This window comes from Plecotus auritus (genome assembly GCF_963455305.1).
Source record: "Plecotus auritus genome assembly, chromosome: 10".
Lineage (NCBI taxonomy): Eukaryota > Metazoa > Chordata > Mammalia > Chiroptera > Vespertilionidae > Plecotus > Plecotus auritus.
The window spans coordinates 62,166,688-62,189,845 of record NC_137785.1 but is presented as its reverse complement, the minus strand read 5'-3'; the positions used below and the strand labels follow the sequence as shown (position 1 = coordinate 62,189,845).

General features: G+C 51.9%; 1 protein-coding gene across 6 annotated transcripts in view; it reads right to left on the bottom strand.

Annotated features, from left to right (window-relative positions):
* DPY19L3 (dpy-19 like C-mannosyltransferase 3) overlaps positions 1–20,909 on the bottom strand; it is a 29,401-nt gene extending 8,492 nt beyond the window's left edge. For 4 of the 6 annotated variants that reach the window (XR_013959152.1, XR_013959153.1, XM_080643500.1 and 1 more), the window contains exons 1-15: positions 20,741–20,909; positions 19,586–19,736; positions 19,040–19,176; positions 10,904–10,994; positions 8,658–8,779; positions 7,992–8,137; positions 6,621–6,744; positions 5,669–5,803; positions 4,314–4,445; positions 3,727–3,828; positions 2,746–2,819; positions 2,394–2,552; positions 1,604–1,717; positions 1,180–1,291; positions 534–590 (exon numbers count right to left, since the gene is read on the bottom strand). Coding sequence is in view for 4 of the 6 variants with exons in the window: in XM_080643500.1 (XP_080499626.1) it covers positions 534–590; positions 1,180–1,291; positions 1,604–1,717; positions 2,394–2,552; positions 2,746–2,819; positions 3,727–3,828; positions 4,314–4,445; positions 5,669–5,803; positions 6,621–6,744; positions 7,992–8,137; positions 8,658–8,779; positions 10,904–10,994; positions 19,040–19,176; positions 19,586–19,688 (1,608 nt within the window). In the remaining 2 variants the exon portion in view is untranslated. Of the gene's footprint in view, positions 1–533; positions 591–1,179; positions 1,292–1,603; positions 1,718–2,393; positions 2,553–2,745; positions 2,820–3,726; positions 3,829–4,313; positions 4,446–5,668; positions 5,804–6,620; positions 6,745–7,991; positions 8,138–8,657; positions 8,780–10,903; positions 10,995–19,039; positions 19,177–19,585; positions 19,737–20,131; positions 20,183–20,740 lie in introns of those variants that run through there. The other 2 variants (XM_080643501.1, XM_080643499.1) reach the window with 2 other exon arrangements.
* Positions 20,910–23,158: the final 2,249 nt, after the last annotated feature.

Genomic DNA, 23,158 nt, shown 5'->3' with positions numbered 1-23,158 from the left:
TCTAACTATCGGAGGTGACAAAGCCTCAGGGTCCTCTCTCAACGGAAGGCTCCGACCTGAAGCCAGGCTGTGCCATTTCGTCGGCGAGTCCACCGCCAACAGGGATCGTCTCCCCCAAACCTGCGTGGGGGGCGCCGCGCCTGGGCTGCCCTGACCTGCGTGTGCCCGGCCGTCCTCACGGGACGGGAGCCTCTAACACCCGTGGCGAGGGCCACCGCACTCCTAGAGAGCAGGTCACGGGGGAACAATGCTCCTCCTTCATTCACCTCAAAACAGGTCTGGAAACACGTCTACACGCAGGATTCGCATCATCTGAACAGAGTCAAACCCGAAGCTGATCAGAATGATGAGACTGTGGTCGTGTCTACCTGGCTATTTGGACATGGATCAGTCCTCCTCCCTAAGCCAGCTCCCCAAGGCCGGGAGGGGGTCCTAACCCCGCCGGCCCCTCTGCCGGTAGCCCACCAAGTCACCGCGTCACAGCGGCCGTTCGGCGCCACGTCAGGGACAGGGAGGAGGCACCGCGGTCCTACCTTACAGCCCAGACAGAGCAGCATCAGCGCGGGGACCGCGTGCCGCAGCACACACACCTGTGGAGACAGTATTCCGTGACACGTGTTTGGAACACGTGTGGCTCACAGTTTTGCTTTGAAAACGTATGACTTTTTTTAAAAAATAACAGAAATACGATGTAAGGGAGCATTTGACAGAGTGTCCAACATGCACAGCCCCGAGCCAAGGTCAGAGCTGGGGTCGCTGCCCACGCTGCCCCCTAGGGAGGCCGGAGGGCAGGACACTCGGAAGCGCACCCGGAGGCGGCTGGTCGCCGCTGCCCACGGCCACCACCGCCAGGTAACACGTTACAGTCACGCCAGTGGCAGCTCTGGGCAGTAGGGTGGTTGGTGACTTTTAAGTTTTATTTCTGTGCTTTTCAGGATTTCTAAACTCGGTAGAATGAGCATATCTAACTGATGGCTGGGGGAAAAAGAAGTGATTACAAAATAAAATTTTAAAAAATTCTCATAAAATCACAATGTGTCAGTTTTCTACTTTTAGCTTCACATTTCAGTATCCGTTTTATCGGGCGGATGTCTGGGCAACTCCTACATACAACAGAGCTGGCAGGAGGAGACACTGGAAGCCGTGACATGGGGGGGGGGGGCGGAGGCGGGCACTGACCCTTGCTGGGGTGTGAAGGCGGGCGACCTTCAGAAGCGACCCCCACACTTCAGGGCTGCACAGGCCAGAAGCTGCAAACACACACACGTGTGGCGTCCACAGGTACTTCATTCTGCGGGGACAGCGGGCAGAGATCAGCCCCGGACAGCCGTGCGGTCAGGCCCCACCCGACCGCGCAGAAACGCCGGCCAGGGGGCCGATAACCGCCCGGCCCGAGAGCCGACGCAGGAGTCGACCCAGCGACGCTCTGACCCGGGAAACCGGCTGCAACTGCGGTTCTGCCCTCGGAGGGGACGGCAGACGAGGACGCTTTGTGGGAACCAGGGCCAATTAGGAAGGCAGGGACAGCTCCCGTGATATTGCTGCCCGAGGCCGGGTGAGGAGGGCTGGATGAAAGGATAAGCCAGAGGTGAGACGGGAATACCTCATGGTGCTCAGCGCCAGGGCTCCGAACACGACGGTGTGTGTTAGGTGGTAGGCGGTGTCGGGACCCAGGCGGACCGCGCACCTTCCCGGGTGACCCTGGGCCGGGGAGTCGCTGGACAAAACAGCACACAGACACATGAGAGCTGGTACAGGATTTTAACGAGGTCAAATCTCTTGTAGAGACAACACACTACCCTCTCACGTATCTAGAAATGTATTATTTCCCTAAGATAACATGAATCGCCACCGGTCATTTGAATTTGTTTATGAGGCTAAAAGTGTAATAATAAGCAGAAAAACTAAAATGTAACGACTTTAATTTTAAGTTAAAAAAGTACTTCAATCCTTAAATGATAAGAGAATAGCAAACAAAACAAAAAAATCCTTTTGAAATGTGGAAACTAAGACCTTGAAAGCTGTTTTATGAGTTACCAGTATCTTTAAAGTTTTCACAAATCAGCAGAAGTAAAGACGTGCCACGAACGTGGGCTTCGGTGCCTGCTGAACCGAGGACAGTGCCCCTCTACCAGCCGCGCCCACTGGAGCGACGCGGCCACGGTTAGCCACGCGCCTCATGCGTCTGCACCGCTCGCCCTGTTTTCTGTTCACGGCACCTGCTTCTCAGGTGGTTTCCGTGAGTCAGGGCCACACGCCTTTCTAAGTCATCTTGCCGTCCATCGAGTCCCCCACCCGCCCTGGGGCCGTGAGGCCGACCGGTGCCGCCTGTCCTGTCTGCTTCCCTCGACACCGAGCCTCACGGCCCAGCCTGGCGTCTGAAGCCCACGCACCTGAGGTGACGGAGGGCGACGGCCAGCGCCGTGGTCGCCGTGACGCCCAGGACGAGCACGTAGGCGTGGAGCAGCAGGGTGTCCGAGAGCCGCCCGAAGGTGTCCCAGGGCAGCGGGCCGAACGCTTCCTCACACAGGTACAGGTTCGCGTCGAAGTCTCTGCGGACGAACGGAAACCTGGGGTTAAACCCAGCGTCAGGAAGCTTCCGCCTCTCCCTCAGAACGAGCCAGACGTGAACAGCTGAAGGCACAATGACGACTTAACTTTTAAAGTCCTCGCTGATTTAATATGAAAATAAACACACATTGTATTGTTTAAAGAAAAAAAAAGAGATTTCAAATGTAGCCGTACCTTGTTGCTCCAAATCCAAACTTTGCCTTCAGAAATTTAAATATGTGCTCGTCTGACTTGAGGTTCAGCGTTTTCTGTGGGAGGGAGAGGCCGGGAACTGTCGGTGCCCTGCGTGCGGCTTCCGGGGCCTTCCAGGCACAGGCTCGGGGCCGCACAGAACCAGCGGTGGCCACCACGTCCTCAGGGTCCAAGACTGCTAAGCAGGGACCCCGAGGCTGTCCCTTCCTCTTTTATGGCGGAATCATGGTGTCAGACGGAATCTTAGGCGCAAGTTTAATACGTAAAGCAGGTAAAAGGTGGACTTCTTTGGCTTTAGAAGCCCACTGAGTATGATCTTTTATGTTTTTGGAAACCTATTTCTTTATTGATTTCAGAGGGGCAAGGAGAGGGAGAGAGATAGAAACATCAATGATGAGAGAGAATCATGGATCGGCTGCCTCCTGCACGCCGCCTACCGGGGATGGAGCCCGCAACCTGGGCATGTGCCCTTGGCCGGAATCGAACCCGGAACCCTTCAGTCCGCAGGCCGATGCTCTATCCACTGAGCCAAAGTGGCTAGGGCTGAGTATAATCTTTTAGATCAGAAAACCAATAACCCGATAATCTGCAGCCTCCAAGGGCCACAAATAGAATTTTTTAAATTGAGAGAAATACTTGCTTAAGGCTTTTACAGTCCAGTTTGTAAAAAGTTTAATAACTCAAAAGGTGAGTTCAAGGTAGAACATGTTAGAGTGAATAGAAAGCGAGGACTAAAACCAAGAAAATAATCCCGTTACTGAAACAAGTTAAAACTAAGCCTGTTCAGATCTTGGAACATAGAAACCCACACCTGAAACCTGTATGCTCATGTTGAACAATGTCACCCCAATCAACTTAATAAATAAATATAAAAAAATACACCCCCCCCAACTGAGCCTGTTTAAAGTAAAACTGTTAACTCTTTAGAAACGCTAAATTACATATGCCACTTCATCAACCTACCTTAATCACGTTGTTGAGAAAAAGCGTCAAACATAAAACCACAAGTAAATGTAACAGTAGCTTCCCAAGCCTATGAAGGAAGTTTCCAGTTTTCAGATTTTTCTAGAAATTAAAAGAGTTGAGTTTTAATTCTTAAATTTTAATATAACTTCATAAACACTTACGGTTACAGGAGGATTTAAAACATCGGGTCACGCAACACACAGGGGGAATATTTGGAAAACGTAACCTACTGGTTTCCTTACAACCTCAGGTAACTTCGCAGATGACCAAATGTAACGGCATCTGGGGTTCAGGCATGCGTGACGTTACTTACAATTAAGGTTGAAAGCAGGAAAGAGAACGAATGCTTTTGAGTCAACGGACAGCCTGTTCTAACCATCTCTGTGACGGCTTGTCCGTGGCCGCTCTCGCCCATGCTAACCACGAATTTCCAAAAACCCAATGATGCCCCTCCCACTTTTTACTGGGAATTGGGTCGTAAGTTTTCCTTTGAACGCTGCATGAAAGGTCCCACGAACCAAAGAATTTACAGACCGAAAAAAAAAAAAGAAAAAAAAAAGAAAAAAAAAGAAGAGAATTCCTACCTGAAGCTTTCTTGCCATTAACACTGAGAGGTTAAAACTGATAAGCAAGGATCCAAGGATCATGGAATTGAAGAACTGCAGGGCACAGACCAGGAGCAGAGCTGCGACCTGGATGCAGTACAGCCACGTCGCCTGCCGGAGGGAGAGCTGAGGTGAGGCGGCTTATCGGGAGACCAGCGCCCCATCTCGGGTTACGGACGCGCAGGGAACACCCACTGGAGCACAAGCTAAAAGGAAACTGAATCACACACACTTCTGTTTTGGAAGTTTTGTAACGTTTGGAGTTTTGTAACATGAAAGAGGCAACACACTGGATACTATGAGGCAGGGGAAGCAAACGATGCTTTAACTGCATTCTGGACACAGGCAATCTGTAGCCTTCGGCTTTCTTCTAAGTTCTTTCAACTTACTGCTGACAGCCGACCGACCACCCGTATTTTATCACATTCCGTTCCGTCCCAACCCCCCACCCATATCGCCCGTTGTTCCCTTTCATCCGCGCGCACGCGCCCACTTCCCCAGGGACCGGACTGCAGGCGTGGCACCCAGGAGGTCGGCGGCCCTGGCGTGGGGACCGGCTCCTGGCAGACAGGGCCGCGGGGGCGGGCACAGGTGCCAGCTGAGGCGACTGGCGCAGGGGAATGCACATGAGCGGCTCTGGCCAGGGACACGCTGGACGGAATGAAAACTACAAGCAGCAGCACTCCACCCACGGGAGCCACACAGAAATGCCTCAAAGAAAAAAATTAAGAGCTGGTACTTTTCCTCTTCTCTTTCAATTAGACCATCCCAGGTTCACTGGTTTATGAAAATGTTCTTATTCAGCAGCAAGTCACATTTCCCCCCGTTTCGTGTTCCGACCTCAAAGGAAACAGATCCTCGTCAGCATTTAATGAAAAGTCAGGCCCTCAACACACATGGGGAACAAACAGGGTTGAAATTCCTTATTTCAGAGGGAAGTCCGTGTGGCCGGTCAACAGGGCTCACGCCCCAGGCTGGTTAAATGTCGCCGTGAGGATTTGATAAGGGACCACAGGGAAGTTGCTACAAACCCTTTGATTTCCTTGGGGGGGGGGGAGGGGCGGGGGGAGAGTCGGAACACAGCCACACATTTTGAGAGCTGTCTTATAAACTGAAATGTAAATCTTCTCTGTAAAGGACCACTGATCTAGACATGTGCGCACCAAATAAATCCGCCATTTAACGTACACTAAGCAGAACAAGCGTTAAGATGGGCACACAAGGCTGTGTTAACCACCAGCTCGAACAGCACGTTTCCGCCACGTTATACACGCGCGCGCGTCTGCGACAGGCACAGCACGCGCGCCGCCTCCCCGTCCCCGCCGCGCGCTCACCTTGGCGGCCGGCAGCATGTCCAGGGAGTCCAGGGCGAACAGCCCCAGCGCCTGCACCAGCATCGTAAACTGATTAAACTGCCAGGTCAGACTGAACACAAACGTCGACATGAAGATGGTGAGCAGGGTCAGCCGCTGTGGAAAGAAAACCTCCGTAATTCACGTGTCGTGAGGAGTCGAGAGCCTTGCAGGCGGGTTTCGAGAGCGGCAGGACCTCGGTGAGCCAGCAGAGGACAGGGACGGCGGCTCCGAACACCCGAGCGCTGGAGGCAACCACGTGCTGCGCGGGCCCCACATCAGCACGGCGGTGACCACGCGCCCAGCTGCATCGCGAGGGCAGAGGCTTGAGGGTTCCCACTGTTTGGTGGAAATTGTCTGTGGGTTTGCTGCAACTGCTTAAGGCCGGGTTACGGAGAACACATTTTAAAAAAATACATTCTTATTGATTTCAGAGAGGAAGGGAGAGGGAGAGAAGCATCCATGATGAGAGTGAATCATGGACCGGCTGCCTCCTGCACGCCCCCTGCTGGAAATGGAGCCCGCAACCCGGGCCTGTGCCCCGACGAGGAATTGAACCGTGACCTCCTGGTTCACGGGTTGACGTTCAACCACGGAGCCACGCCAAACAACAACAAAACCAAACCCTTTTCTTTGCAAAGGAGAAGGCTCAGAAGAAAGCATTAACTCAGAAACCGGTCATGAACCAAGGACCCCGCACAGGCTCTGGGGCACCCGCATGTCACCACTTCTATCTATCTATCTATCTATCTATCTATCTATCTATCTATCTATCTATTTTTATTGTTTGAAGTATTACAAATAGTAGTACATATGTCTCCTTTTTTTTTTTCTTCCCCCCATTGACCTCCCCCCCGGCCTCCCCCGTACGTCACCACTTCTGAGCTTGGATAACGCTGGAGGTTAGAAACACAGGAAGGATTATGGGACTCACCTCGGACACAGGCCGCAGGTTTGGCCTTAGGAAATACGTGATGGCCGCGACCTGGACCGCAAAGAAGGGCAGCGCCCAGTTCTCCCGCAGCGGGATGGTGAACTCCACCCGGGTGGTGTCTGTCCTGCACACACAGAGAGCACAGTCCTCACCTGTGCGTGGTCACCTGCGCGTGGTCACCTGCGCGGTCCTACACTGGCGGCTATGTCACATGAAGGACACCAGACTCTGGTTACTGGTTCTCAGTAATCTGTCCCCGCCCCACCATCCCCGCAACGTAAACTCGGCAGGGAGGATGTCCAGGTGCCCGTCCACACGTATGCAGCCAGCCAAGGGTGATCTGGGCGGACATCTGGTGCTCCTGTGACTGCCCCTCTGCCTCCCACTTCACCCGTGTGTGCTCCCCTGTGCTCTTCACGCTTTACACGTTCTGAACTTGTCACCATTTTTACGAGCCCCTGGCTTCCCTAGAAGGTGACCCCTAGAGGGCAGGTAGAGGTCAGGTTTCATCTTTGTCCACTGGTTCCAAGAACTATCTGTACACACTGTAGGCTTTCAACAAATACCTTCATTTACTCTGAAAACGAACACGTTTGACTTCCATCCACTCTTAGCAGGAATAACAGGTGAGATCCAAATGCTAAGAGGCAGCCTGGCACAGTGGTCGCACCCGTTAGAATTCCGACCAAGACTTCGCAGCGTGTGTGCTGACACAGATATGCACATGCCTTGACATATACTTATACTTATTCTCACGGGTGCACAGACGCCCTAACACTGTAAGTGAGCCCCGGAGCTTCAAGGTCCGCATCCCTGGGATGGGGTGATAACAGTCTCTCCTCCATAAGGCTCGTCAGGGAATACACGGAAAGCATTCTGCAAAGTGCTCGGCCTACGGGAACGCCTCAGTGAGGTTACGGGAGAAAGCAGTTTGTCTGGGATTCTGACGTGAGATCGACGTCAGACCCTGTGCCCGAGTGTGTACGTTTCCTCCCCAGGACTGGTGTTGCAGGTCAGGCAGTTTTTCTATCCTGAATATGTTTCGTAAAAAAGCGATTTCGTTCTGCTCCGTATTTAGAACAGAAAGTTACATGACGTAGCGTTCCCCACATGCGCAGGGCCTGCCGCTCCGCCAGCCGTGAGCTGCACCCGCGTGGAGGGCGCTGGTGAGGAATCACTCGTCTCTGAGGTGGGGGGGGGGGGTGGCCGGAGACACTGGCCGCACAGCCCCCCTGGAACTCGGGCCAAGCGCCGGGCAGGTGCTCCCTCACGGACAGACGTGCAGACCAGCTTCCTCGGAGCTGGGAAGCGAGCGGCCGCCCCTTTGCTTACTCTGCGGAAAGGGAGAGGGCGGCAGCGACGCCAACTCACCTGTTGGTGACGTACCAGAAAGCCGCCAGGAGCCCCGACAGCCAGGTGCCGCTCAGGAGCCAGCTGGTGGTGTACAGGGCCGCGACGTAGACCGCCTGGAGCCCGAACAAGGTGTAGATGTAGAAGTAGACGGGCTCGAGGTACTTCTGCAAAAGGGAGCGATGCACGTTACTCGTCAGGGAAGCCCGGGCCCCCTCCTCGCGCTGAAACAGCGCGACGGCAGGAACCCCTCAGGAGGTGGTGCTGATCCCGCTCCACGGCCCGCAGCCCCTCGAGAAGGGGGCCTCACTCTTCAGACGGGCGCACGCCCCGTTTGGCCCGGGTTGACCTGTTCACGTGAAAAGGGGTCGCTGTGATTTGGCGACTTTCCAATGCCTTTTATTTCAAAGGGAAGCGAGGAGCGATCACACGTGTCCCCCTGAAAATGTCCATCGCTTCCAGACGGCACACACACATCGTAAGCCAGGAAGCAGCACATGTACCACAGAGCTTGTAAGACGTGAGTAAAAAGCAAACGCCAAGTATTCATGACGGTGTCTAGGATACCGCTGTTTCTCCACCAAGCCGGCTGAAGATCAGAATAACATACGTCAAACTTTAACCCGGAACGGCAGATTCTGACGTTCACCTGCTCTTAACAACGCAACGCTGCACACCACCACATACCTGTACGGGCAGAACTCGGTATAAAGCACTGAGGAAGACCTCCTGGTAAATGTTCATTCGTTGAAGGAGGTTAATGGTCCGCATAGATTCTGTTTTGTTATCATACATTAAGCCACGAAAACCTAAGGTTGATAGTTGAAAAATCAGGAAAAAGAATTACAATTAAAATAATTCATTTATTCAAAACGACTCACAGATTCTTTAGAAAGGGCCACAGAACGTGCCTGCTGTGGAGCGGACGACACCCTCCGGGAGGCATCCTGACCGAACCAGAACCTGGCCCCAGCCAGCGCCAGACCCACCACCACCTGATGGGCCACTCAGACCACAGAAACACGGAACGGCGGGCGCCAGGGGCTCCAGCAAAACCCAGAGAGTGGGACACTCTATCCGATAGATCAATCAGCGTTTCCCACAAAAATCACAAGGAAAAATGGGAAGAAACCTAGATTAGAAGAAACGGGCAGAGACGCAGCAAACGACTGCCGTGCGTGGGCTTCCTGTGGCTCCCGGGGACTGTTAGATCTGGGAGACACGGAGCCGCTGCAGAGCTCTCGCCACCTCGTCACCTGCGTGCAGTGCTCTGGAAGAACCACCGGAACAAAGGGCGGGCGAGCCGGGCCCAGCGATACTTAAAAAGGTGGTCCCGTCACCTCTGCAGCGGCTTCTCACCTCACCACTGACTTCTGACACGTTGGACTTGATGGTTCTTGGTTGTGGGGACTGACTGACGATGCTTCTGCTTAAAGACACTGTCTTTTTCTTCTCTTTTGCAGGGAGGAGCTCGTGTCTGGCCCAAGGCCATGCGTCCCCCACCCCCCCCAAAACTCCACCCTCTGTCCAGTCCCAGCCCGTGGCCTGAGCCCGGGTCATCAGACAGGAGGCAGGGTCACCCACTGGCGGCGAGACATGCCACTGCCACCCCCCACCCCTCCCCCCATTCCTTGTGTGTCCTGCAGGGGCGGGAAGGACAAACGCTTGTGTCCAGGGCTGACTTCCAATCGATCACAGCGAGGGAGCTGCTTGCTCCCCACGAAGCCCCACCCAGAAGCAGGTAGACACCCACTTTAATGCCCACGCTGAGCCCTGAGCGCCCTGACTCACGCTCACCTTAGCCTGCCTCTCCTGTACCGACTGTACCTCGAGGCCCCCGAACAGCTGGTGAGAAAAAGGGTCTTACAGAACAGAGTTCCAGCTAACCGATCGGGAGGGAGGGCAGAGTCGGAATGGCGCTCTGCAACGCGACTGAAATCCAGGTATAGGCAACGCACCTTCCAACAGCCGCTGAAACCACTACGTTTGGGCTGATCGGTAATTAACCTCAGTAGGGGCAAAACTGCCTTTCTGCACAGGAACTGACTAATTTTTATGGCGCAAAAAAGAAAGATAAGCGAAGTCGCATGCCTCTCATTGTGACAGAGGAGCACAGAACATCACCTATGAAGAGTTCTGGCCAAAAACATATCTGAACCCAAGAGTCCGGGACACAGGGGTGGGCAAACTTTCTGACTCGAGGGCCACAATGGGTTCTTAAACTGGACCGGAGGGCCGGAACAAAAGCATGGATGGAGTGTTTGTGTGAACTAATATAAATTCAAAGTAAAGGAGCGGAGGGGAGAGCAAGAGAACCCTCCGCTCTTTCGGCTCCGCGGGCCGGATAGAACAGCCGAACGGGCCGGATCCGGCCCGCGGGCCGTAGTTTGCCCACGGCTGGTCCAGGACAGGACAGCTGTGCCACGTGTTGGGTGAAGCGCACCAGCGCCTAAGAGAGGGGGGCCTCCCGGCTTCCGTTCGCTGGAGCAAAGGTGAAGAGCGGGGGCCGTGAACACTCAGAAACAGGGAAAATGGGGGGAATGGCCATTTCAAGAATAAAGGAATGAATGGGGCACTGGGCACGGCTGTAAATCACTTGGTTTATCAAAATCCCCCCATTCAGACAACAGCCCTTTCGCCTGCAAAGACCTCTTCCCAAAGGATGGTGAGAGAAGTCAGTGGCAAGACCGAGAACTCACAACCGTGAGTTACGGGACGGGGTGGCTCGGAGAGGCGGGGAAGGGGGGGCACATGAAGTGTTATACAACTTCTAGAACAAAACATTTTCGTGTTGTTTAACAAGCAAGGACGACCAAGGGTCAAAGAAAAACAACACGCGTTCTGTGGAGCATGGCACGGGCCTTCGCGCAGACGTGCTTTCTGGCCGACGTGGCGGGAGGAAGAACGTGGGGCCCGCGGGGCGGGAGCCTTACCGTGTGCGAGGCTGGGCGCCTGCAGCATCTGCTTGTAGTAGGAGTAGTACAGCCCGCACTCCGTCCGGAAGGAGATCTCCCGCTCCACCTCCTGAAACGAAGGCGGATTGTCACGGGGGTTCCCACAACCCCGTGTGGTTAAGTCTCTAGTGTCACTATCGAGACAGGGCACAGAATGACGACGTAGAAGGGAAACCAACTCGGAGACACAGTTTCGGGAAATCTGGGCAAACGGAAACGACGACGGCTGATAACGGCTGAGGCTGGGTGTGTATTTTAGGGGTCTATTATACGATTCTCTCTGCTTTCTTAAAAAAGGGTGTGTAACATTTTCTGTAAAAGCGTTTTTAAAAACAGAGACAACCAGTTCCATTTAGTTGATGTTTCAGAGGCAACGTTTTTTCTTGTATTTCACACAAATTAAAACAAACAAAAAGATCCCCCCCACCATTCTTAGGTAATATTAGTGAGAAACAAAACCCAAACAGCGTAAAAAAATCCCCCAAATGAAAAGAACTGTAATTGCATTAGACACTTGCCTAAAAGCTGACGATGTTACACGAGGTGAATAGTTTTCCTTTTATTGTACGAGTGTGAGGAAGTCGTAGTGAAACGCGACAGACCTTTTTCATGTGAATTTTACTTTGACAAATGGAAAGTGTTCATGCAGGAAAACAGATACAAGATATTTAAAGGGCTTTCACACACACAGTCCATTTTTAGAAGAACGGAAATTTAAAGCAATAGCTATTAGCCAATTTGGTTGTAAGATGCTTTTATAAAAAAATTTAAGACATTAACACAGAACATGCCGGAAACGGGTATTGAGGATAGGAAGACTTCTGGAATAATCCCACTCCTCCTCCTCGATCCTGTATTTCGTGTATGTATACGTGAAGCATTCTGAGTGAAGAAATGGTTACAATCTGTGTCATTATAGATTCCTTTACACCAGCGTTCAAAACCAGGCCCTGAGATCTGCGTCTCCTGTCACAGTGGGTCCACATCCCTGGCTCCACTGGGGAGACGGCAAACACCACACATCCGACTTCCTCGCCGATAACCCTCTTCTACCCCCTCTGTAGTTCCCTTACCGCCAACTATTTTTCAAATACTAATAAATATTTCATTAAAGGAACCGCTCATGCTATTTATTTCCTTAAATATCTTTCTTATTCTTAAAAAAAAGGTATTATAGATCAATTCATGAATAGCGCATTGAAAAAATATTCAATTGTGTAAGAGTATAAACATCTAATTATTGATCTTGAAAAACAAACTATTATGTTCTATCATTGTTAACTCTTTTAAAAAACGGGAGGAGGGGTAGGGTAGCAAATCGGATATAATGAGCTTCCTTTCATGGGAAAAAAAAATTATTCTGGAAAAATAAAATATTACAAAGGCCTAGCCCGGCCGGTATGGCTCAGTGGTTGAGCGTTGACCCATGAACCAGGAGGTCACTGGTTCAATTCCCAGTCAGGGCATATGCCCAGGCTGTGGGCTCGGTTCCCAGTGTGGGGGGTGCAGGAGGCAGCCAACAGATGTTATTTCTCTCTCATCGATGTTTCTATCTCTCTATCCTTCCTCTCTCTCTAATCAACAAAAACGTATTAAAAAGGAAGGCCCAGTCAGGCTCTGAAATTTAATCTCACTAGCACACCTGCTGCGCGGGAAGGACAGTATAGAATGACGTGGCTCCCCGCGGTGTGCCCTCCACAGCGGGGCAGACAGCGTCTCCGCAGTCCCGCCGGCAGCCTGTCTGACCTCGGCAAACGGCGGCCCCGTTGCCTTTGATGACAATAAAGTAAACTGGTATCGCTCCCCTCTACGATGTTCAGACTCCTACTTGGTCAAGGACCCGCAGAGGCTGGGCATTGACGTGAACTGAGTCAACGTCAGCTTTCCTCCATGCAAAACTGCCACACTCGGTTTAACGACCCCCCTTTTCTTCCCTCCGGCTGCCTTAAAGCGTTCAAAGAAAGGCCGCCTTCCATGGAACATATTGACGTCACACCGACACCCCAAATCAGCCTGCAGAGCCCCATCAGTCACACTCCTGGGGGGGCTTCTTCCCCAACACGGTTTCTGAGAGGAAATGACTTTTGTTGTTTTTTTTTTTTTTTTAAAAAAAAACACATGTATTTTTATTGATTTCAGAGAGGAAGGGAAAGGGAGAGAGAGATAGAAACATCAGTGATGAGAGAGACGCACTGATCCTCTTGCACGGCCCACACAGTGGATACAGTTCACAACGGGGGCATGTGCCCCGGCCGGGAATTGAACCGTGACCTCCTGGTTCATAGGCCCGTGCTCAACCACTGAGCCACGCCGGCCGAGAGAAAAAGACTGATTTCATCAAGACGGGGAAAGAAAGGCATTGCTCGAAGTACTCACAGGAGAAAGCTTTTGTGTCCCCCCCCCCCCACCTTAATACACCCGGAATGGGTGAGGAACAGAGGGTCGTAATCAGGAAAAATGCATGCAAACATGATGAATTGGTTGATCTTGGCACCAGCTGTATAGGACCAAATGCTATACTTTATCAGACAGACATTTGCAAGTTTTACATCTGCTTCCTGCTAAGACAACATCTGCTTCCCCCATTCAAACACGTTCCCAGTGTTACAGCAATTCATGCTTGGCTGGGAGGGTGGGTGGTGCCAAGGACGATGCACAGCAATAGCGTTACCTCTAAACGAGCAAATACCTCCTATTTTACTGGCGTAGGTTCCACAGGGAAAGCGGTGCCGAGAGATGGCAGACATCTTCTGTACAGATAACGACAGAGAGAAGTGGAAAGACAAAGGAATGGTATCTTTAAGGAACTGTACAGCTCACACGGTTCTGTAGTCGTGAATGGAGTAATTTAACAGAAGCGCTAAAAGGAGAGCATCAAGAAAAACACACACACGGCTGCTCAGAACGAGCGATCCGCCTCCTGGGCAACACGGAGGGTACCAAGTCCTTTCAGACAAACGACACCAGATGTGCAAAGGAAGCAACACCTCATTCGGTTTTTAAAATCTCACGTGAATCACTTTTGCTTCTAAAAACTGTCGCCCGAATGACGAGGCTGCAGGTCGTGGGGAAGCCACAGGAAGGTGAACCTTGTGACTGTAATCTGTTTCCGAATTAGGTCAACAAATCATCTCACCGGCAAACAGTAGCTCGCAGGAAGACAGCTAGCTGTTCCCCGCCCGTCCCGCGCTGGGAAGCGAGCCCTCAGCAAACATATTCCCGGCACAGACACGGTCACTGCCTGGCAGGTCCATATCCATCTGTCAGAAGGCACGCCTCTCGCCCTTGGGGTGACTGGAGCTGTGGCCCGAGAGGTGCCAAGTGTAGAGGCGCTTGGACGCCTGTCGAAGGGACTTGCACTCCCACCGGCTGACCCTGAGGCGACCAGTCCTGGTCTCACTGTGGCTGCCACGCTGTGGACTAACCCTACCAATTCTCAAGACTCCTTGCTTTGTAGGAGTATTCAATGCGAAGACATTCAAATTCTGTGATGTCAGATAAGTACGTAACAGTGGGAAATGCTGGCATGAGGAAAAAAGACTAAAAGAATCGAGTGTCTCGAGTGCTTTCAGCCCAGGGGGAACTGCTTTTCCTCATCACTGAACTTTTCCTTGCTGGGGAAACAAAAAGGTGGAAGAAGGTAGCCCTTGCCCTCACCAGTTTGGCTCAGTGGATAGAGCGTCGGCCTGCGGACTGAAAGGTCCCAGGTTCGATTCCGGTCAAGGGCATGTACCTTGGTTGCGGGCACATCCCCAGTAGGTGGTGTGCAGGAGGCAGCTGATCGATGTTTCTCTCCCATCGATGTTTCTAGCTCTCTATCCCTCTCCCTTCCTCTCTGTAAAAAATCAATAAAATATGTTTAAAAAAAAAAAAAAAAAAGAATGTAGCCCTTGTTGTCAAGGGGTTTCTTTTCCAAGGAGAAGGAAGAATGCACTTTAAAGAAAAGAAAATGACTTCAAGGAAAGACAGGCATTAGTCTGAGGGAATGAGGGCCTTTTGCCTGAAGCGCCAAACCAGCCCCCGCACTGGACGCTGTGTCTGACGGCCTCTCCTCCCTCCCTCCCCCCTCTCTCCTCCCCCCTCCCTCCCTCGCTCTCTCCCTCCTACAAACACCTGCTGACCGACTGGTGACCTGACAGTGTAAAGCTAAGTTATGGGACCCTTCTGCACCCTCCTTACTCTTCATTAACCAGCACCTGATCTCGGCTGTGTGCCCACACAGGGGTTATTTGAGTCTTTATTCAAAATACTGGGCTAATCAGTAAACATTAAACTGCTTAATTCCAGGGAAGCTGTTTGTAAACATTCCGTTTCAGAGAGACATAGGTGAGTGAAATTCTTCTTGACAAGAAAAACTAGCAATTGTCACTAAAGGGTAAGGGTCATAATAATTTGTATAAAGGTATAATGATGCTTGCTGTGCCGCCAGCCTGTGAGAAATCAGTCAGGTAATTAATTTGCCTTTACTACAAGGGAACCAAAGCTCAGGATATTTTGGTAAAAGCTCTATGGGAACTATCTTTAGGTCCCACCTTGTTTCTTTTGAATATTCTCACAGACGAGAAATTCTTGGCCCTTGAAGGTTGAATTTTACCTTTGTAAGCAGCCAGTCATGAGACACCACGGTGGTAAGTAAGGTCACAAGTCTTGACCTTTGGGTTAAAAAAGAAAAAGGTATATTTGGTTCAAAAACACTGTCAATACGTAACTTTCCTTGCGTAATATACTTGTTCTGAAAACAATGCCAAATTAAAAAACACTAGAGCCGGCTGGTGTGGCTCGGTGGTTGAACATTGACCTATGAACCAGGAGGTCACGGTTTGATTCCCGGTCAGGGCACATGCCTGGGTTGCAGGCTCGATCCCCAGTAGGGGGCGTGCAGGAGGCAGCTGATCAGTGATTCTCATCATGATGTTTCTATCTCTCCTTCTCCCTTCCTTTCTGAAATCAATAAAAATATATCTATTAAAAAAAACAACAACACTAGAAATGCTTACAAAGAGAGAGGAAGGAGGGACAACAGGAAACTGGTGTGTAAAACACCACAGACCTTCCTGAGAGTGGGATGAGAATTATGGCTCCTTCCCCGGGAGTCATGGCCGGCTCCCGGCCACATGCATATCCAGTTAGACGTGGACACACTGCGACCACTGGGTGGGGACTCCATGGCTCAGAGCACTGCCTTTCGAATTTCTTTCTTTCTTTCTTTTTTAACACTACCAACAGAAGAAAAAATTTTATACTGTGACCTCATTTGTACACACACATACAATTAAGTTTCATAGCGGATCCCGCACCTCAGCACCCGAAGGAACGCGTTCCTCATGACCCACGGCACCAAGTTCACTGGAGTTTGAAAAGTGGGCCCTAGTCTGTTTGGCTCAGTGGACAGAGTGTCGGTCTGTGGACTGAAGGGTCCCGGGTTCGATTCCAGTCAAGGGCACGTACCTCAGTTATAGACTCCTCCCTGGCCTGGGGCCGTGGTCAGGGCACATGCAGGAGGCAACCAATCCATGTGTTTCTCTCACATCGATGTTTCTCTTTCTTTCCCTTTCTCTTCCTTCCACTCTGTCTAAAATCAATGGAAAAATATCCTCGGGTGAGGATTAACAGAAAGAAAAGCGCTGGTCAGAGTAACTGCTGCTTCACTGGAATAAGTTAGGAAATCCACTGGATTGTAAAGATTCTGGGAAACCGAGATGGCGGCATAAGGTAAACACACCTGTACGTGCTGCCTCTCCCAACCACACCAAAACTACAACTAAAACACAAAACGACTATCGCCGAGAACCACGGGAAAGCTGGCGGAGTGGAAGTTCTACAACGAGAAGGAAAGAGAAAAGCGCATTGAGACCGGGTAGGACGTGCAGAGCCGGGGAAAAACAGAGGTACCAAGGCGCACGTGGACAAGCTCCGGACTGCTCTGAACTCCAGTTTCCAGCGAGACTCTGGGGACCCAGACTCCTACGGGGAGAAGCGGGACTGTCTGCCATCGGGTTGGAAAGTGAGGGTGGCTTTCTCGCAGAGGCGCGCACAGGAATCATTGTTTACTGCGCTGGGGTGCGGGACGCTGGGACGCGGAAGAGACGCAGAGAGGGCTGACTGGCAGCCATCGCTGGTTGCCACGCCCTAGTGATTCCCTGAGACCCCGCCCCGCCCAATTTACAAACCCACGGGAGCTGTGCACAGCGGCTTTTGCATATGAATGGCCTGCCCTTTCGCAGCCTAACCTAACAAATTTGCAGCTGGGTCAGCTCCAAAACGTACAAACCCCAAGCAAAGAGGAGAAATCTGCAGATCTCCCTGTAGCTCCTGCTGGGTGGCCTCAGACAGGAGCTGACCTGCACCTCCTTGAAGATCCAGGAGCCAGTGTACCTAGTGGTCAGTGTGAGACGACACCAGATTTCAACTCCTCACATCCATAAGTGACACACTCAAGAGGTAGACTCAGTGAGCACCAAAGCCCGACGGAAGCAAGTCCTGCCCCATAAGGGTGTCTCCAGCACAGAAGTTCTCCCATCGTAGACACAGCTGATCCTCACAGCCAGTTGGCCTGGAGGTCAATTCCTCCCAGTGTACCAACAGCAATCAAGGCTTAACTACAACAAGACTGTGCACTCAGCCCACAAAGGGGTGCACCAAGAGTGTCCACCTCAGGTAACTGGGGAGGCTGAGCCACTGGGCCCTATAGGACACCTAGCACACAAAGCCACTCTATCAACTCAGGGAAGCAGCCAAAATGCAGAGACAAAGAAACAGGTCACAAATGAAAGAAATGGAGGAAAGCAAACTACTGGATATAGAGTTCAAAACCACAGTTATAAGGTTACTCAAGAATCTTCTAGAAACCGCCGAGAAACTTAGTGAGACCTCCGAGGAACTTAGTGAGACCTTCAAGGATCTTAATGAGAATGCCAAAAAAATGGAAAAGGACCAGTCAGAAATTAAGCATACACTGTCTGAAAAAAAGAATAATATACAGAAATCCAACAGTAGCCTAGAGGACCCCAAGAATCAAACCAAAGATTTGAAATATGAGGAAGCAAAAAACACCCAACCAGAAAAACAAAAAGAAAAAAGAATAAAAAAATATGAAGATAGTGTAAGGAGCCTCTGGGACAACTTCAAGCGTACCAACATCCGAATTATGGGGGTGCCAGAAGAAGAGAGAGAACAAGATACTGAAAACCTATTTGAAGAAATAATGACAGAAAACTTCTTCCACCTGGTGAAAGAAATAGACTTACAAGTCCAGGAAGTGCTGAGAACCCCAAACAAAAGGAATCCAAAGAGGACCACACCAAGACACATCATAATTAAAATGCAAGAGCAAAAGACAAAGAGAATATTAAAAGCAACAAGAGAAAAACGGTTAGTTACCTACAAGAGAGCACCCATACGACTGTCAGCTGATTTCTCAACAGAAACTATGCAGGCCAGACGGGAGTGGCAAGAAATATTCAAAGTGACGAACAGCAAGAACCTACAACCAAGATTACTCTACCCAGCAAAGCTATCATTCAGAATTGAAGGGCAGATAAAGAGCTTCACAGATAAGAAAAAGCTAAAGGAGTTCATCACCGCCAAACCAGTATTACATGAAATGCTGAAAGGTATTCTTTAAGAAGAGGAAGAAGAAAAAGGTAAAGATAAAAATTATGAACAACAAAGTGACAACAAATACATACCTACCAACAAGTGAATCTAAAAATCAAGTGAATAAAAAATCTGAGGAACAGAATGGACTGGTGAATATAATAGAATCAGAGGCATAGAAAGGGAGCGGACTGACCATTCTTGGGGGGAAGGGGACATGAGGGGTGCGGGAAGAGATTGGACAAAAATCTTACACCTATGGATGAGGACAGTGGTGGGGGGTAAGGGCATGGTGTGGGGAATCAGGTGGAGGGGAGCTATGTGGGGGGGTGGGGAGAAAGAGGAACATCTGTAATAATCTGAACAATAAAGATTTATTTAAAAAAAAAAAGATTCTGATCTTATTTTACCAAAAAACACCAAGTCTTTTTACTCCATCACCAAAATGTTTAAGGGACTGGATTCTTTGTGGGACCCACTGACGGAGAACCTCATGCAAGGCTCACAGAAACCCCATACCTTTATGTTGGAAAACCATAAGTCATTTTCATGTAAGGTGGCCAGGTAGACAGACGTCAGGAGTCCAGCACAAAGGGCAACGGCTCCACCGACTGTAAATGACAGAATCTTCCAGAATCTCCTACTGGTACAACCTTCTGGAAAAATCAAACCGATAAAGAACTAGGTCGGTAAAGAATTGCACAGACCGCCCTGGCCGGTTTGGCTCAGTGGATAGCGCGTCGGCCTGCGGACTGAAGGGTCTGTCCGGGGTTCGATTCCGGTCAAGGGCAGATGCCTGGGTTGCAGGCTCCATCCCCAGTGGGGGGCAGGCAGGAGGCAGCCGATCAGTGATTCTCATCATTGATGGTTCTATCTTTCTTCCTCTCTGAAATCAATACAAACATGTAAAAAAAAAAAAAAAGAATTGCGCCCTCAGGGATGCTAACTTATTCATCAAACTGAAATGTCGGGGTGTCACGACAAGGGAGGTCGCAGGGTGTTATCTTGTGGGAGTGACAGAGGCGCAGAGAGCAAGCGACCCCCAAGGCCGTGTGCATGACCCACCGGAGGACAGTCTGGGTTCCAGCGCCACGTCCTCCTGCTGGGCTGCGCCGTCCCCCGCCGCGTCTGTGGCTGTGACTCCTTTCCTCTGCCTGATGGACATCATGGTGTCAAAGGCGCCCACGCATGGCTCTTCGGGTTCCTGCACAAGCACCTGCGAGGAGCGGAGTGAATGGCGCCGCAGCCAGAACGGTTGGTCCCCCCACCCCCGGCTTAGGTGACCTTCCTGGGCGCTTTCCCGTCCCCTCTTCACATCTCCTCCTCCAGCAAAGCTCCCGGAACCCCACACGGAACCCCACACGGAACCCCACACGAGAACCAGCAGGAGGCCGCTGAGTCCTGGCAGCCCCGCCCGGGTGGCTTCCCCGGCGGCCACCGACCTGCACCGCACCCCACAGCTGCCTGCCCCCAGGGGCCCAGCAGCAGCGAGCCTGGCGGGGAGACCCCAAGGGCAGGCGGGTGTGTCCCGTGCGGATTTCAGTGGCCGCCTCCCTACCACCCCTGAGCGCTGCCCCTGGGGCCTCGGGAAGTGGACCCTCCACTGGTCACCTGCCCCGGGGTGAGCGGGGGCGCGTGGAGCTTCGGGTGGGTTAGGAGTCCCTGGAGGAAACCACCGGCTCCATGGAAAAAGACCCCGCCCACGTGACACCATCCGCCCGCTCACCCCTTCCGGCCTTCGCTCCCTCGTCCCTCGTGCGTTTGTTCACACATCCACTCATTCCTCTGTCCACTCCCTCCCTCCCTCCTTCGCCCATCCATTCACTCACCGTCCACTCGCTCATTCATTCGTTCGTTCACACATTCATGCACTCGCTCACTCCTCCGTCCATTCATTCATTCATTCACACGCTCATGCGTCCATTCGCTCAACATTCATTCATTCATTCATTCATTCATTCGCTCGTTCGTTCACACAGAACCACGCGACCCCAGCGCACGCGGGACGAGCTGGGAGGTCCCCTCATGCAGGCGCGGAGACTGCCGGAGCCCCACGCGGCCACCCTCCGGGGCGCCACGACAGCGGGACACACGCTACGCCCCGCGGTGACGGCCGTGGGCCGCGACGCCAGTTCCCGTCCCCGGAGGCCCGTACGCTCGCGGCAGGGACGGAGCGGCGTCGGTCCCTGCGGACCAGCCCGGCCGGCCTGGAGCACAGACCTGCGCTCAGCCGTCCTCGCGCCGCTCCGGGCGGGCAGGGCTGGCGGGCGGGACGCCGAGGGCCGGGGGACGGCGCGCGCCGCCTAGGAAATGGGGCCTCAGGCGACAGCAGCCCGGGAAGGGGCGCGCCAGGGAGGCCAGGCAGGCCCAGGCCGCTGCGGCCGCGCTCATAGGTTCCCGGAGCCGTCCGTCAGCGTGGCCCCACCCCTGCCCGTGTTGCGCTGGGCCGGAAAAAAGCGGTGAATTTCCGGTCGGTTGTCACGCAAGCGGTGCCGCCGGAAAGAGAGCAGTACACTTCCGGTCATCACCCCGGCGGGACCACGTTTCGGTTGTGCGCGCAGCGCTGCGCCGGCGGGGCAGGGACTTGGCGCGGTGGTCGTGAGGAACACAAAACGCTACTGTTCGCAGCATTATCTGTGTTATTATTTTTAATCCTCACCCGAGGATATTTCTCCATTGATTCTGAGAGAGTGGGAGAGAGAGGGAACAGAGACAGGTTGCCTCCTGCAGGTGCCCCGAGCAGGGCCCGGGCTGGGCGGGAGCCTGCAACCCAGGTCCGGAATCGAACTGGGACCCTTGGGTCCGAAGGCTGATGCTCTATCCACCCAGCCGAACCGGCCAGGGCGCATTACTTAGTATTTAATTGTGTGGTTATTTTAAACAAGTTGTTTGGTTTTCCATAGCAGCGTGACGATGCAGTGAGCTATGAGTTATGGATGAGGCCTCTAGGAGACCAGGAGCACTTTATAAAAATACCGAGAAGGAATATTTTAGTCCTGAAGTGGGACTGAAGGGTCCTGGGTTCGATTCCGGTCAAGGGCACAGGCCTGGGTTGCGGGCTTGATCCCCAGTAGGGGCCGTGCAGGAGGCAGCTGATGAATGATTCATGTTTCTAGCTCTCCCCTCTCCCTTCCTCTCGGGAATCAATAAAAACATATTTAAAAAAAAACAGCCTTCCTCTCTGGGAGCTTTAAAGCACAGAGCATACTTTTCCTACGGGACTAATGTGGGCCTTGTGGGCTGTACCATCGGTCACAAGTCCTCCAGGCTGCCGCCCGCACTTGAGAATAGCCACAGGCAACACGTAAGCCCGGGGGCGTGGCTGCGTTCCAATGAAATGTTACCTACACAAGTGGAGGAGGGCGAGGTTTGACACAGGGCTGTCTTGTAATCAGTCTTCCGTACAGGTGTCCACGAGCGGCTCAACGTGAGCCAGGTGTAAAAACTTTCTAGTCGTCACATTAAAAAGATAAAAACAGGTGAAGTCAATTTTTAATGACCTTTAATCCAAAATGTCATTTCAACATATAACTGATATAAAAAAAACTATTGAGATACCGCCCATTTTTTTGTACGGAGTCTTTGAAACCGGTGTCTTGCACACGTACGGTTTGTACCCGTGGCATCTGTGCTCAATGGCCACGTGGCAGGATGGCTCCCACACTGCACCCTCCCATGCTGGGCTTTCTACAGTGAAGCTGGAGCTTGGTGCGGAGTGGAGTCTGGTTCTGGAAAGAGAGGGGACGTAGCTGTGGCCCCTAGGGAGGCAGGATGAGGGATCACAGCTATTGTGAGGGATCGTTTGGCCGCAGACATGTTAACACATTGCAGACGGATCACGAGAATCCTCGCTTCGTATTGCAGTGTTTGTAAAAACAATAGTATCATACTTTAATAAAAAGGTATTAGCTTGTAAGAACATGTGATAAATAACCATGGGCTACTCAAAATGCAACGGGTATTTAATTTCAAAGCGTGCCTTTAACATTTATGTAAAGCGGTCTTTGTACTTGTTCAATAGAAACTTACCTGGCCCCTGGTTAAAGCCAGCAATAAAACTACTGGTCCACAGTGTGTTAGGAGGCGGCGGCCCAGGATTCTCGGGCGCAAATGGACAACCAGACCAGTGACAGCATGACGTTCGCTTCACGTCCCAACGCAGCAAGTCCAACGTGAGCAGACATCTGGTGTGGACCGCACGATGGCCGGGGTGGCACAGACGTCGTCTTTCGCCTTCCATCAGGAACGTAACTGCCACGCACAGAGCTAGTCTGGAACTTTGCATAAGAATGTAAAGCATGCCCTGGCTGGTTTGGCTCAGTGGATGGAGTGTCGGCCTGTGGACTGAAGGGTCCCGGGTTCGATTCCGGTCAGGGGCATGTGCCTTGGTTGTGGGCACGTCCCCAGTGGGGGGGGGTGCAGGAGGCAGCTGATCGATGTTTCTCTCTCATTGATGTTTCTGGCTCTCTATCCCTCTCCCTTCCTCTCTGTGGAAAATCAATAAAATATATTTAAAAAAAAAAAAAAAAAGAATGTAAAGCATGTGAGGATGTGACCAGGAAGACAGAAGGAACGTGTAGCGAGGAAAAGGCTTCCAAACTGGCCGAGTTTTCACAATCGCGTGGTGCTGGTCAGCAT